This window comes from Mauremys reevesii, linkage group 11 (genome assembly GCF_016161935.1).
Source record: "Mauremys reevesii isolate NIE-2019 linkage group 11, ASM1616193v1, whole genome shotgun sequence".
Lineage (NCBI taxonomy): Eukaryota > Metazoa > Chordata > Testudines > Geoemydidae > Mauremys > Mauremys reevesii.
Window position 1 is genome coordinate 40,639,986 of NC_052633.1, and position 16,387 is coordinate 40,656,372.

The window sequence follows — 16,387 nt, forward strand, 5'->3', positions numbered from 1 at the left end:
CTCCCTAGTGGTGGATTCTGTGAATCATAGAGAAAGACAGGGTCAACCAGGACCCACACCCAAAAATAAAGACTCTAAAAGACTGGACTCGTTTGGCAGGAAGCTTTATTCATCAGCCAGCTTCCAGTTCCGGGTGGCCAACCACCAAGCACTCCTCAGTTGTTATGAATTTAACTTGTGGGGGGGCACTGCTGAAATTTGAGCGCTCCCTTCTGGAGCACGAAAGGAAGGATTTTAAGGCTCTGGTGGAGGAGGGTGCCACTGCCACAAAGGCTGCTCTGCTGGCAGCGTTGGATGCAGCCGACATGGCTGCTCGGTCCATGGCCTCGGCGGTGTCCATGTGCAGGGCATCGTGGCTACTGCTGTCCGGGCTCTCCGTGGAGGCACAGTCTGGGATGCAGGATCTTCCCTTTGATGGCAAGGAACTGTTTGCGGAACAAACAGACGTGAAACTCCATGGCATGAAGGACTTGCGTACTACCCTACAAACCCTCGGGCTCTATGTCCCGCCCAAGAAAAAGCCTAAGCTGCAGGCCCCTGTCCCAGCACCCCGGCCAAGATATGAGCCCGCCTACAAGAGGTCCAAGACCCAGAAGAGGCGACCTCAGAGGCAGTCTCACTCTGCCCCGCAGCCTTGGCCCTCGAGGGGCAAGCAGCAGGGCAAGAGGCGTTTTTGACTGGTTGTGGGAGGGTACCCGGGTGGCCCCCGAGAGGACCCTCCTACCAATACAGTTTGCCTTCAGCAACTGCTTGTCTGTGTTCCTTGCGGAATGGTCCCTAATAGCATCACACCGCTGGGTCCTCAACACCATTTCCCAGGGTTACATGCTACAATTTGTCTCACCCCTGCCCTCCCACCCCCTTTCCTTGGACGGCAGGGGGGACCCGTTGCATTTACCTCTGCTAGAGCAGGAAGTAGGTCGACTCCTCAGCTTGGGAGCCGTGGAGGAGGTTCTGTGGGAGTTCCGGGGAGAGGGGTTTTACTTCCATTACTTCCTGATCCCCAAGGCAAAAGGGGGGCTCGGGCCTATCCTGGATTTGCAAGACCTCAGTCGGTTCATGGCAAAATGCCGGTTCTGCATGGTCTCTCTGCCATGCATCATACCCTCTCTGGACCCTGGTGATTGGTATGCGGCCCTGGACCTTCAGGACGCATACTTCCATGTCCATATATTTGAAGGGCACAGATGCTTCCTTCACTTCCTAGTGGGACAGGACCACTACCAATTTACGGTCCTCCCATTTGGCCTGTCCACCGTGCCCAGGGTGTTCACAAAATTTATGGCAGTCGTGGTGGCCTAACTCAGATGCGAAGGGGTACAGATCTTTCCCTACCTCAACGACTGGTTGCTCAAGGGCAGCTCGCGGTCCCAGGTACAGAACCATGTGGAGCTGCTATTGGCTATGTGTGCCAACCTAGGCCTCCTAGTAAACGAGGTCAAGTCGACACTGGTCTTGGTGCAGCGCATAGAATTCACAGGCGCTCTCCTGGATGCCTCCAGGACCACAGCCTCCCTTCCCCTGGGCAGGTTCCAGAGCCTGAAGGGGCTCATAGCCTCGGTTATGAAGTTCCCCGTCACCATGGCCAGGGCATGCCTGCAGCTCCTGGGCCACATGGTGGTGTGCACATATGTGGTTCGCCATGCCAGGCTTCGGATGAGGCCCCTCCAACTCTGGCTGGCCTCAGAGTTCTCCCAGGCCCAGGACAAACTGGACAAAGTCGTCTCGGTACCAACGCCGGTGATCGCTACACTACAATGGTGGTCCTGCCCGGTCAATATGCTCCAGGGAATTCCATTCCGGGACCCGACCCCATCACTAGACCTAGTGTCCGATGCGTCGGACTTGGGCTGGGGGGCCCATGTAGGGAACTCACAAACCCAAGGGATGTGGTCAGCCTCAGAGTTGTCCTTTCACATAAACATCAGGGAACTCAGGGCAATATTCTTAGCCTGTGTGGCGTTCAGCTCACAACTACAGGGCAAGGTGATCAAAGTACTCACGTACAACACCGCTGCAATGTTCTACATCAACAGGCAAGGCGGGACGAGGTCCTTGGCCCCTTGCCGGGAAGTCCTCTGGGAGTTCTGTATATCCCATGAAATCTGCCAGAAGGCCTTCCACCTGCCAGGCGTCAACAACACAAAGGCTGATAGCTTGAGCAGGGTTTTCTCCTCCAAACATGAGTGGTCACTCCACTTGGAGGTCACTCACCAGCTCTTCCGAGCGTGGGGCACTCCCCAAGTAGACCTGTTTGCGACCCGACAGAACCGGTGTTGCCACAGGTTCTGTTCCAGAGGCAGGGCTGGCTCCAGGGGTTTTGCCACCCCAAGCAGCCAAAAAAAAACAACAAAAAAAAAAACCCTGCGATCGCTGTCTGCGGCAATTCAGGGGGAAGTCCTTCGCTCCAAGCGGGAGTGAGGGACCCTCCGCCTAATTGCTGCCGAATACCTGAAAGTGCCGCCCCGCTCCGGAGTTGCCGCCCCAAGCACCTGCTTGATAAGCTGGTGCCTGGAGCCGGCCCTGTCCAGAGGAGAGGGGGGCGGGGGTGGAATGTGATCTCAGATGCCTTCCTCCTGTCATGATCGGGTCAACTCCTCTACACCTTTCCTCTGTTTCCCCTCATAGGCAAGGTCCAGGAGAAAGTGAAAATAGACAAGGCACGCGTCCTCTTGATCATCCCAGCCTGGTCCCGGCAACATTGGTACAGGACCTTCCTGGGCTTGCTGGTGGCCCCTCTGTGGCCATTGCTGCTCTGCCTGGACCTACTCTCCCAGGACCAGGGCTGTCTCCTCTACCCCAACCTGGCCACCCTCCATCTGACAGCGTGGCTGCTTAGTGGCTAAATGTGGAGGAGACAAGGTGTTCTGAAGGGGTCAGATGTGTCCTCCTAGAAAGTAGGAAGCCATCCACCCACCGAGCCTACCTAGCGAAGGGGTCCAGATTCTCCAGGTGGGTGGGTGAGTGGGATACTTCCCCATGTCTGCCCCGCTCCAACTTATCCTTGAGTACCTCCTTCACCTTAGAACTCAGGGCCTGGCGCCTTCCTGCGTCAAGGTGCAAGTGGCAGCTATTTCGGCATTCCATCCACCGGTCCAGGGCTGCTCGGTTTTCTCCCATGCCATGACCGAGCGTTTCCTCCAGGGGCTAAACCAGTTCTTTCTGTATGCGAGACCTCATGTTCCTCAGTGGGATCTAAATTTGGTATTATCCCACCTCATGGGGCTCCCATTCAAACCCCTGGCCACATGCTCATGGTCTCACCTTTCATGGAAGGTAGCCTTCTTCGGGCTATCACGTCAGCCCGGCGGGTCCTGGAGCTAAGGGCCCTGACCTGTGACACCCCCCTGCCCAGTCTTTCACAAGGACAAGGTGCAGCTCTGCCCACACCCTGCATTCCTCCCTAAGGTGGTCTCTGCCTTTCACATGGGCCAGGACATCTTCCTGCCTGTCCTCTGCCCAAAACCTCATGCCTCTAACGAGGAACGCCGCCTCCATAAGCTTGATCTGGCTTTTTATCTGGATTGGACTAAGCCATTCCGTAGGTCCTCGCAACTCTTTTTGTTGCTTCAGCCGAGTGCATGAAGGGCCAAGCGATCTCCACCCAGAGGCTTTCCTGGTGGATCACGTCATGCATCCACACATGCTATGACCTAGCAGGGGTTCCCTCACCACCTATCGTAAGGACTCACTTGACTAGGACTCAGGCCTCGTCGGCTGCCTTTGTGGCCAATGTCCCTATCCAGGATATCTGTAGAGCCACTACCTGATCCTCAGTACACATGTTCATGTCGCACTATGCGATTGTCTCCTACGCCAGGGATGACGCTGGTTTCGGTAGAACTGTGCTTCAGCCAGGGAATCTGTGATCTCCTACCCATCTCCATCAGACATAGCTTGCAATCACCTACTGTGGAATACACATGAGCAAGCACTCGAAGAAGAAAGGACAGTTACCTGTTCCGTAACTGGTGTTCTTTGAGATGTGTTGCTCAGGTGTATTCCACATCCTGCCCTCCTTCCCCTCTGTCGTAGTTGGTCCGGCAAGAAGGAACTGAGGGTGCGGGGGAGTGCGCGGCTCCCCTTATAGCGTGCTATAGAGGCGCCACTCCAGGGGTCGCAGCAGCGCTCCCCCTACGGGTACTGCTAAGGGAAAAACTTCCAGCACCAGTGCAGGGGTCGTGTTCTTCTAATCCCATCCCTCCTTATGTCTGACCACTGATGCCTCTGGCATGGGGTGGAGGGTCCACCTTGGAGAGCACAGAACTCAAGGCTTCTGGTCTCCAGAGGAACTGATGCTTCACATCAATGTGAGGGAGCTCAGGGCAGTCTGGCTGGCATGTCAGGCCTTTAGGCCTCTCCTGGAGGGCAAGTGCATATTGGTCCTGACAGACAATACAACAGCGATGTTCTATATCAACAGATGGGGGGAGCATGCTCGTCTCCCCTGTGTCAGGAAGCCCTCAAACTCTGGGAGTTCTGCATAGCACACTTGATACACTTGGAAGCATCCTATCTTTCTGGGTCTCAGAACAAGCTAGCAGACCATCTCAGCAGGTCTTTTCACAATCACGAGTGGTCTATCTGCCCGGATATAATAAACAAGATATTCCAATGGTGGGGAGTTCCCCAGATCAATCTCATTGCCACAAGGGGCAACAGGAAGTGCTTCCAATTCTGCTCCTTCCTGAACCACAACCCGGGTTTGTTGGCAGATGCATTTCTACTTCCATGGAAGGGCTAACTTTTCTACGCATTCCCTCCTATACCGCTGGTTCACAAGGTCCTCCTCAAGATCCAGAGTGACAGAACCTCAGTGATCCTGGTGGCACCAGCCTGGCCATGCCAGCATTGTACACCATGCTACTGGAGCTATCAGTGGATACTCCAGTCACTCTACTGTTAGTTCCAGACCTCATCACTCAACATCATGGACAGCTTCAGCATCCCAATCTCGAGTCTCTCCACCTCACGGCTTGGAAGCTGCATGGTTGAACCTGCTAGAGCTTACGTGCTCAGACCCCATTAAGGAGGTTCTTCTGGATAGCAGAAAACCTTCAACCAGAGCTACTTACCTGGCCAAGTGGAAAAGATTCGCAATTTGGTACTCGCAGAGTCTTATCCACCAACACAATCATCAGTCCCCTTTATTTTGGACTGCCCCCTAAAGTTGAAACAGCAAGGCTTGTCTCACTCCTCGATAATGGTTCACCTGGCTGCCATCTCAACTTTTCACTCAGGAGAGCATGGCCACTCCATCTTCACTAACCAAATGGTGCAGCAATTCTTCAAGGAGTTGGACAGATTATATCCTCATATTTGGTGACCCACACCAGCTTGGGATCTTAACCTGGTACTTTTGAGCCTGATGGGGGGCCTCTAGTGACATGCTCACTTCTCTGTCTTTCTCTATCTTTCCTATAAGGTGGTCTTTTTGGTTGCAATAACATCAGCCAGAAGGGTGTCCGAGCTCAAGGCTCTTACATCCGACACTCCATATACCATATTTTACAAATACAAGATGCAACTGTGACTTCACCCAGCATTCCTCCCAAAAGTGGTCTAGAATTTCCACACCAATTAAGACATATTCCTTCTGGTCTTTTTCCTGAAACCCTCATGCCAATAACCGTGAGCAGAGGCTCCACGCCCTGGACGTGCAATGTGCATTGGAGTTTTTTATTGAACAAACTAAGCCATTCCGCAAATCGAACTAGCTGTTTATTGCAATAGTAGACAGGATGAAAGGCCTCCCAGTGTCCACGCAAAGGATATCGTCATAGATCACAGCCTGTATCCAGGCTTCTTACGACCTGGGAAAGGTCCCTGCCCCTGCTCTAACTGTGCACTCCACCAGAGCTCCGGTGTCCGTGGTGGTGTTCCTGGCCCAGGTTCTGATCCGGGAGATATGTAGAGTGGCAACGTGGTCCTTGGTCCACACCGTTACTTCCCATTACAGTATCACCCAGCATGCCAGGGACGATGCAGTGTTCGGCAGGGCTGTGCTTCAATCAGTGATTCCATGAACTCCGACCCCACCTCCTAGGTAAGGCTTGAGAGTCGTCTAATTGGAATCAATATGAGCAAGTACTCGAAGAAGAAGAAGAAGAAACGGTTACTCACCTTCTCATAATTATTCTTCAAGATGTGTTGCTCATGTCCATTCCAAAGCCACCCACCTTCCCCTCTGTCGGAACATCTAGCAAGAAGGAACATGAAGGCGTGAGTCTAGGGGGCTCCAGAGCTGACCTGACAGGTGCTGCTAGGGCAGGGCCGGCTCTATAGTTTTTGCCGCCCCAAGCAGCGCACTGAATTGCCGCCGCGGAGGGTGGGGGCAGTCCGTGTGCCCTTAGGGCGGCAAGCGCATTTCCGCCGCGGCGGCAATTTGGCAGCAGCTTCTATGTTTAGCTGAAGCCGCCGCGGACATCTAAACATAGAAGCTGCCACGGAATTGCCGCCGCCGCGGAAACGCGCCTGCCGCCCTAAGAGCACACAGACTGCCCCCCCACCCGCCTGCGGCGGCAATTCAGCACGCTGCTTGGGGGCAAAACAACAGGGACTGCCGCCCCTTTCAGATTGCCACCCCAAGCACCAGCTTGGAATGCTGGTGCCTGGAGCCGGCCCTGTGCTAGGGGAAAAACCTTCCGGTGATCTGTGCACGTGGCGCGCACACACCTAATTGGAATCGATATGAGCAACACATCTCGAAGAAGAACAGTTACGAGAAGATGAGTAACCATTTCTTTCCATCAGGTGATGTCTTGTAAATTAATATTTTCTATTCTGTAAGAATGTAAACAGTGGCTTAGGCCCTTCTGGGAAAAACTGATTTGCAAGCTGGCTGGTGAGAAGGTCTTCAAAGCTACCAGTATGGGCACTGTCTCTTAGCAATGCTCATGAGCCATTGCTATCATGAGCCATGCTGCTTTCTTTCTATTTGTTCTTCGTTACAGCTCCCTATTAAACTAAGCCCATATATTCATGCAGTAAACATCCCAATAGACAGGTTAACACACAGTATTCATCAATTATTACAGAGCAGCTCCTCCTCCATCATCCTGGGTCTCATTGCACTCAGACAAGTGATTCATTTCACAGGCCTATGGCTGCCTAATTGACCTATCATAAGAAGGAGGTCTTACATACCTGGTAAAGAGACTTGGACACAAAGTTCATGGACAGGCCCAATAAAGTTTCAGTTTATTAAGCAATGATTGATCCATCTCTGTGGAGAAATACAAATCAAAACGGTTTAGGATTTATCCATCTTCTAACCCCATACCACTAACCCTGCCCGTTCTCCTTACTGCTGAAACAGCTGTGGGCATTATGTTTCCTGATGCATACTTAATCGTTATGTGTTTTGGGGCTTCCTGGGCGCAGATCCGAAAGCATATACAATAATTTTACCTCATGTGCCACTAACCCCCTAGTATTAATTCATATATTTCCCCAAATGCTTTTGAGGGGCAGTCGCTGTGATCTCTGTGGGCATTTGATTTGGGCTGCTAAGAAAATAGATACTGGGTAAAATTGCCAAAAACGTCCAATTGATTTAGGAGAAAAAGTACCATTTTCAAAGCAATTGTAAGTCTAATTGAAATGCACTGTTAATATTACATCATTCAATGTTTGCCTCATCCCCAAGAAATAAAGATAATTTAATATAGAATACATTGTTTTATTTAGTTACATCTCTTTGGCAATTAAAAGTGTGACTCCAGTCGGAAGTGAGATTAAAACAGTAATTTTGTTGGGCATGCTAATTTGAACATGAGAGGTGGGGCTGCTTATTTACTAAGATTGCCCAACATTTCCCTTTATAGGATCCTATTTTTAATTGCTTATGACTTTGCCAAACTTTAACTGTTTGGGCTGAAATTTGCAGGCAGAATTTCTATCGCAGGCTGAAAGTTTTTGAAAATTTCAACCCAAATGGTTTATCCATTTCTGAGAATGAGGCTAGTAAAAATATGATGTTTTGCCCATGTTAAAAAATTTGGGTGCTCTTTCTTTTAAACAGTTTTTGTGCCCCCGTGCATTGGAGCAGGGACTTGAAATTTGGCAGGGGGGTGGGTAGCCTGAGAGTCATGGATGTATCTTTTGGTGTCCTTGTGAAAGTCCACCTACATTTGGCCAAATTTATAAGCCATTGAAAAATTGCAGAGAACATGCTCAGTGAGGATAGAATCTTCAGAGATTTTTAGCTGTTAAGTTCTAGTAAGTCTCCACTGAGTCAAACAGCTTCAGAGCCTGGCTGGATTGTACATGCACTGTTGCACAGAGTGACTGAGCACACTCCAGCCCAGGGCGATAAGGCTCATTCCCGTAATGGCTGCTCCAATCTGAGGTGGGGCTGGGCACAAGAGTAGGGTGTCTGCTGGCAGCCAGGGAACTGTGGAGGAGGAAGCCATGTGCTTCAAATGCTGAGTGGACAAAAGCTGGTCTGGAGGGAGGGAAAGGAGCAGAGAATGGGACTAGTGAGAGGAAAGAAACAATGACAAATCTGGAGAGGGAGGCTGGGACTGGCCAGTCAGTTGGCTGCGGGGGGGGGGAAACACTGAGATCAGACAAAGAACTGGAGGGAGACCAGGAGAAAGGATGGGGACAGGGGAGGTAGATCTGACAAGGAGCTGAGGCACTGAGAAAGAACTGGGACTGGCTGGGCATAGAGACTGGGACCAAGAGTTGGGTGTGGGGAGACTGGAGCAAGGAGCCAGGAAGGGGCTAGGGAGGGAGAGACATTGGAGGGGGGGAAGTGGGATTGGGTGCACAAGATGACTGGGACTGGGAGGAGGGAGGGGTAAAAACTGGCAGTGGGGTGAGGGAGATAGGGATTTCTACAGCAAGCACAGAGGTAAAGACTAGAACTGGCTGGGTAAGGTGATGGGGATGGGAGGACAAAAGGACTACAACAAGCAGCTAGGAGTGAAGAAGAGAGAGGACAGGACAGGTTAGAAGAAATGGGGCAGAAAAGATAGTTTGGAGGGAAATGGGAAGAGTTTGTTCCACTAGAGCACACCTCTCCACAGCCTGGAATGGAAACCAGGATTCCTGAGTCTCCCCATTTCTCTGCTGTCAGCAAATATCTGGGCAACCTACTGGCAAAGTATCCACTAATATTTCTCATTGCCCTCTGGTGCTGGTCCACACAGAGGATGACAACTTACTATTGCTATTAGTTACTCCATGAGTTCGCATGGCAGAAGTCTGTGCAGTGGATCTAAAGGTTCCAAACTTGCCAATGACCCATGTGGGTATCAATATGATGCCACATAATAGGAATATCATCATTTCAGTTTTCTTAATCTAGGAAAAAATAGTATGTAATCATGTAATTAAAGACTATCATAATGCATTTGAAAAGCTGGCTAAATCAATTTTTTAAGCCATGGTCTGCCACCAGTAACAGTTGTTTGCAGTGTTGTTGTAGCCATGTTGGGCCCAGGGCTGGCTCCAGACCCCAGCGCGCCAAGCGCGCGCTTGGGGCGGCATTTTGCCGGCAGGGCGGCAGCCGGCTCCGGTGGACCTTCCACAGTCATGCCTGTGGGAGGTCCACCGGAGCCGCGGCTTCGGGGGACCTCCCGCAGGCATGACTGCGGAGGGTTCGCTGGTCCCGTGGCTCGGGTGGACCTCCCACAGACGTGCCTGCGGAAGCTCTACCGGAGCCGCGGGACCAGCGGAACCTCCGCAGGCACGTCTGCCAGAGGTCCCCCGGAGCCACGGGACCAGCACCGCCAGAGCGTGCCTCGCGGTGCGCCGCCCTGCTTGGGGCGGCGGGATTCTTAGAGCCACCCCTGGTTGGGCCCAGGATTTTTGAGAGACAGGGTGGGTGAGGTAGTATATTTTTATTAGACCAACTTCTGTTGTTGAAAGAGAGACGCTTTTGAGCTTACACATACACAGAGTTGTTCTTCTGAAGTTGGTCCAAGAAAAAAGATATTACCTCACCCACCCCGTCTCACTTGAAACAATAGTATAGAATGGCACCTATTTGAAGGCAATAGCAAAACTCCCATTGACTTTAGGAGGAGCAAGCTCGGTCTTTAAGTTAAATGTAAGAAGTTAGAAATTTCAGATGTTTTGTTTTAAGAGGGTGTACAGGTATGAGACACTTAAAACTAATGATTGACTGTGGTATATTGCTAATGTTCAGATCCTAGCTCCTGCAGTCCTTAGGCAGGCAAAACTCTCACTGATTTCACTGAGAGTTCTGTCTCTCTCTTCATCACCTGATCCTGTAGCCAGTCCTTAGGCAATGTCTTTCACTTCAGTGAAAAGCAAATCACATGCCACCAAATGTTGTAGCTCCCTCCACTACAGGTCATTGCAGTAAATCATGTAACTCTGAAAATACATATCAAAATTCAGTCCAAATAAGAACTGTTAGGAATAATAATAATAATAATTAATAATTAATGCTTATTTGTCCTTATTTGTTTTTCACTGCAGGCACATACAACTCAAGCAAATATAAATAGTGGGAGGAAAAAACACCTTTAGATTTTGTATGTTGCAATTTTTGCATTACTGTCATGGGTTGTTTCAGGAAGATCTTTGTACAAATTTCACAGGAAGAAAATGGCTCCAGTTTTTCTCAATAAGTAAAATTTCCATTTTTTTTAAAGTAGTGTTTAAGGTAACTCAGCATTACCCTAACCCATCCTATCTGTATTACGATAGTTATGCTATTTTAAAAATAAATTAATTGGAAACACTTTTTTACTGTTGATTCCTTTCCATAGTACAAATTCTACCTATTGCTTTTAATCAAGGTCAGACCAGGATGCCTGAATGGCACAGGACAGTGAGAAAAGATGAGATTAGGAGGAAATTCCATTTCTAAGAAGGAGAAACTGATAGTAAATATATTAGGGTTGTGCTTGCTTAATGGCCTGGGTTCAAACTACCAATTTTACATTTCCCTTGTTGCATATTTATATACTTCTACCCATGGAACAGTTACAATTCCAAGTATGGTAGATGTGATTATTGTTAAACTATGGTGTTTTCCTCCATTGTGGGACAAGCACAAAGTGTAAGTGGAGATTTATTTTGCTCTCCTGTCTCTGCTAATGTCACTTGAGCGAGTTTGTTACCAATATGATATTTCTTGCATGCGTCACACTCTGTTGTTTGCGACTGATTTAAATGTACACTGTATTATGATAAAATTATGGGTTGAACAAGGGTTATGAATGAAAGAGCCAAGAGTACAGACAGTGGGGAAATACTTTAGCTGCTAGTAGCATTATTATTTGCATCTTAAACCACCACCACCAAAATCCAGAGCCCTTTACAATTAGATACATGTGTAATGAATAGAAAAGGAGGAAAGCATTAGAAATCTGTCCATGAAGACATAAATTATTACTAAACTGGAAGAACAGCTGCAAATTTGAGAAAATTCCTAGTCTTTTGTAATATCGCCTGTAATTTCAATGGGAACAGAGGTGGGCCTCAAGTGAATTTAAGAAGAAATTGATTGTACTATGACTAACTCCAAAACCCTCCCGCCCCAAACATAACATTGTAAGTGGAGTTTCTATCACATAAAAACATGGTGGGTTGCTGTAGAGACTCTAGAATAAATGTGACTTTTTAAACTGGAGAACTATGGTAGAGCCAATGGAAGGAAGCCACAGAGCTTTAATGCTCTGTGATGAACTGTTATCCCCACAGAGAGACTGGGACATCTTGTACTTCAGATCCATGCAGGTTGTCTGCTATATCAGCCTCATATTCAGAGGAGGACAGAGACAGATATACCTGTGCATATGATTTACAAAAAAAAAAATGATTTACAGGAAAAGGTGTGGTGTGAGCATATGCTGATGTGGCATTAGAAAGAGTGCCTATAAAATAATTTATCTTTGGAAAAATCTAAGTTCTTCAGAGGACAGACTGGCTGCAGGATTACTAAATTCTAGTGAAAAGAATGAGGGGTACTTGTGGCACCTTAGAGACTAACAAATTTATTTGGGCATAAGCTTTGGTGGCCTAAAGCCCACTTCATCAGATACATGCAGTGGAAAATACAGTAGGAAGATATATATATAGTGTGTGTGTGTGTGTGTGTGTGTGTGAGAGAGAGAGAGAGAGAGAGAGAACATGGGTGTTGCCATACCAACTTTAATGAGACGAATCAGTTAAAGTGAGCTATTAGCAGGAGAAAAAAAACTTTTGTAGTGATAATCAGGATGGCCCATTTCAAACAGTTGACAAGAAGGTGTGAGTAACAGTAAGGAGAAAATTAGCATGGGGAAATAGTTTTTACTTTGCATAATGACCCATCCACTCCCAGTCCTTATTCAAGCCTAATTTAATGGTGTCCAGTTTGCAAATTAATTCCAGTTCTGCAGTTTCTTGTTGGAGTCTGTTTTTGAAGTTTTTTTGTTGAAGAATTGGAACTTCTAGGTGACCAGGGAGGTTGAAGTGTTTTCTGACCGGTATTTATTAGTTTTGTTAGAGTTGGTATGGCAACACCCATTTTTTCATGTTCTCTGTTTGTAATCTATATCTATATCTATATATATCTTCCTACTGTATTTTCCACTGCATGCATCTGATGAAGTGGGCTTTAGCCCATGAAAGCTTATGGCCAGATACATTTGTTAGTCTCTAAGGTGCCACAAGTACTACTTGTTCTTTTTGCTGATACAGACTAACACAGCGACCACTCTGAAACCTGTAAATGCTAGTGGTGATTGCAGCTCTGTTTGTACACAAGGGGGCAGACCCGCGGCTGCCTGGGGTAAATTGTAATGGTTAAATCATAGCAGAGGCTCTGCTCACAATCTGTAAAGGTGCCTACATCTGGTTTTGCTCGATGTTAGGTGGGTTCGGTAGTTAGCAATATAGCAATCTCGACATTTCTACAAGTTTATTAAGAGTTAGTTCTCTTTTGAGAGGGGACAGGAAAAGTGAACTGTGGTCAAAAATCAATCCTTTTAATTTTTAACTTTTCTGCTTAGGGTATTTCTTTAATTAGTAAGCGATATGTCCAATCCCTGTAAATTAAAGCTTTCACAGCTTTTCTAGGTGCTTGTTTACAGGAAAGCAAGGAACGCAAACATTTCCCAATGCGGATTTTGCATTAAAACCGGAGTAAACAACTGCATTTGCTGTATTTCTTCTAAACTGCCAAGTGAAGTAATTGAATTTCCTTAAACCTAAAATAATCGTTGTTGACATCAGTTCGAGCTCCAGCTAAGCAGGAGAACTACACTAATAGAAGTGATCGTTGAATGTAGTTTCGGAATCTGTATTCTTTAGTTACGTTTCTTGTACGACCCGTTCCCTGTAGCTGACTCTGGCTTGGAAGCATTTGGGCCCGATCCTGTTTTTCTTGCGCACCCAAACTCCCATCTAAATCATTTGTTGGTGTAGGGATTGCAGAATCGGGTCCTTTGTTTAGTTGATGTGGTTCAGTGGAGAAAAAGGACTTCAGCTGGAGAAAACAGTGCTGCTCTACTTGGCCCAGCAGCTTCCCCAAAGATGAGCTGTTATCCTAGCACTGTGTTTTACTGTCGCACAGCACTACAGCCATAGGAGCAGCCGAGCTGATAATGCTCATTACTTAATTAGTGGAAGGGCTGGCCTCTAAAGAAGAAACCTTTCGAATATATTTGTGAATGAATAAAGTAAATTAAACAGTGGAATGGAACAGAAATGTATCCAAACCCAAACTCCACTGATCCTAGCTATCGGGGGGAGAGTTTCTCTTTTTCGCGCACTCTGTTCATATTTGGGAACCAGTGATCTTTCTACAGCAAGGAGGTTACATGTGGACAATGCGTTTGCCTCTGAGATTAAGTAGGAACTCCCCTCGCTTTTGTGCTGATCTCAATTAAAATCTTAATCTCTAAATCCACTCCAGATAAAAATACTTTTGAAAACTCTTTGTACCGAATGGACACAAACATCTCCAGGCAGAACAACGCGCGTCGTATTATTCGCTAACGGGCTGGGGTTCCAGGGGCTGGCTACGTTATTTATCCATAACCCTGTCTTGCTTTCAGTTCCTGTAGTAGCGCCGGGCTAGCAGCAGTACGTGCTTGGGCGTGAATTGGTCAGGCTCTTCCGTTCTAATTAAATTTAGCCAATCTGTGTATTTGCTTTCAGACACCCATTTCTATAGAAAGGATCGGCTGTCCCCCTGTGTGTGGATCCCGTCCTACCCTCCCCTTGGCGTTGTTGTGGGATTAAAGCAGCGCGGCCCCATACACAAACGCAGCTGGTTCCGTTTGGTCAGCTTGAGACACTTGCTGTGAAACTACGACAAGAATTCCAGTAAATTGGCAACACTTTCACACAAAGAAAACAACAATAGGAGAAGTCCTTCGGTGCAGAAAGGAATGTTTCAAGCACTGTTCTCCTACAGTGAAAGGAGACAGGGAGGGAGGAAAGGAGGAGAGAGATTTGAAGAGGGCAGTTCCCCCCTCATCCCCCCCAGCAGCTCTGGATCTTGTGATGGAGAGATCTTATCCTCTCTCTCTGATTCAGAGGTGCCAGGAAACTCATTGAATATTCTGATCTGCCCCAGTGTTTCTTGTGGCTTGACCCCGGTGCTGTGTCGTACCACTACACCAATCAGCCCTGAACCTGCATAAATCACAACCCTGCAAAGCCTACACTCCACATCTTATCTTTCTTATTCCCCCCTCCCTTTCCTCCTCTATAGCATGATAGATATTAGAAAATCCTTACGGAAACGTTTGTGGGATTAGTGTCCTAAGCGATCAACGCAGAGAAAAATCCGTATCTCCTAATCAACAACAAAACAGCGGTGTATAAATTACAGGCACTTTGGAAATTAAAGTCTGTGACAGGCCCAAGAAAAGTTAATTAATGTTTCAGAAATGCCTGTCAGCCTCTACAAACAAGCCCTGCCGTTTCATATAAACGGTAAACTTTATGCAAACAATATAAGGAGTTTGTCTCGATGGGGTAATTAAAATGAATAGGACAAATCATGTTGCGAGAGAAATGCATCTCTCCCTCTCTCTCGGATACCATGATTTATACACTAATCCCTTGTCCCTGAAATGCACGACTATGGTGTATTTCTTACAGGAGCGACTGAGAGGGGAGGGGAGGTGGTGAAGTTCACCACCTAACGCTTTATCGTGATAAATGTCCTCTCTAAAAGAACGACAGTGCCCCTGTGAGTCACGTTAAGCTACACGAGCTCTCAGCAGGTTTAACATAATTATACATACTGCTAGTTAACATCATTTCTATGTGATACTCCCGGTACTGCCTTCCCATCACAATCTTCTGACGGGCTCCGAAAATACCTCAACCAGATTAGATTGGAGGGTAATCTCGGAAAAATGCAAACATATCCCGTCGTTCCCCTTTCGACTCATCTAGTCTTGTCTCTCATTCCTGAAATGGCAACAATATCTGAACCCTGGATGGATATTTTACCCGGGATTTATTGTGTACCTGTGACACAAAGATCCCCTTACCGAAGCCAGGATCATCATAGTACCCGCTGTTGACAAATTTAGGAGCAGGGATATTAAAGTTTCCCTTGGCAATAGCGTCACACTCGGCCCAAGCGTTTTGTGAGACTGACTTTCTGTCCTGGGAAATTCACGAAAGGCTGGGGTGGAGAAATGGGATTCATTCTGGGACTGTCAAGACCTCAACAGCGTTTTAGAGGTGATTGATCGCGTCTTTTTATGGACTAATCAACGAAATCAGAGTTTTAAACTTTACACCCATGTCTGATTTTAATGACTTGCTCTAAAGCCTTTATAAGGCTCCTTCGTTAAACTCCCTTTCTTGGCGTCGGACATATTGTCAGTCGGTTGGGACACTGGCTTCTGAGGAGCATCAAATGCTGTTCGCTATTTGAAATCACCCCGGATGTGCCCGAAATGTATTGTTACCTCACACTGGTGCTGCTTTCCAAGTCATTGGCGTGCACTGGTGTGAAAGCATCCCTCCTACCCGGCAAAGTGCGCGCGGAAGGAGGGGCTGCAGGGCCTGGAGCAATGCCTGATTCCCTCATGCTAGTTCCGGGGCTGCTGGGTATAAAGAGCTTTATGCAATGTCTGGAGGGTGGGAGGTTCGTCTGCAACTAGCGGGATAGAAAAAGACACCAGGCGGCTTGGGCTGTTGCAGGGCCGAGCAGCCTTCCTGAGCCCAGCAGCCAGCTTCCTAGGGAGCTGGAGCATCCCAGCCCAGATGGGATCTCGCCACAGGATGGACGGAGGAGCAGCAGCTTCTTGCAAAGTGCTCATCTTATTCACTGCATGCATCATGCAGGCTAGTGGCCAAGGTAAGCCCCCTACGGCAGCCTCGTCTGCGTGGGGCTCGGGGCTCTCCCGCGCCCCTCGGGCTCGCCAGGGGGAAGGCGGCTGCTGGTCTGTAAGGG

General features: G+C 48.1%; 1 protein-coding gene and 1 long non-coding RNA gene across 3 annotated transcripts in view; one reads left to right on the forward strand and one right to left on the reverse strand.

Annotated features, from left to right (window-relative positions):
• Positions 1-253: 253 nt before the first annotated feature.
• Positions 254-15,955, reverse strand: LOC120374366. The gene is made up of 3 exons (XR_005586043.1): positions 15,900-15,955; positions 2,004-2,124; positions 254-425 (listed from the first exon to the last, which is right to left on the reverse strand). It is a non-coding gene; the product is annotated as an uncharacterized LOC120374366 (long non-coding RNA).
• A 216-nt stretch (positions 15,956-16,171) lies between these two features.
• The window catches only part of LRP2 (LDL receptor related protein 2), a 173,826-nt gene continuing 173,610 nt past the window's right edge, over positions 16,172-16,387 (forward strand). For both annotated transcript variants that reach the window (XM_039495259.1, XM_039495260.1), the window contains exon 1: positions 16,172-16,291. In XM_039495259.1, the coding sequence (XP_039351193.1) occupies positions 16,198-16,291 (94 nt within the window). In that variant the 5' untranslated portion in view covers positions 16,172-16,197. The remainder of the gene's footprint in view (positions 16,292-16,387) is intronic.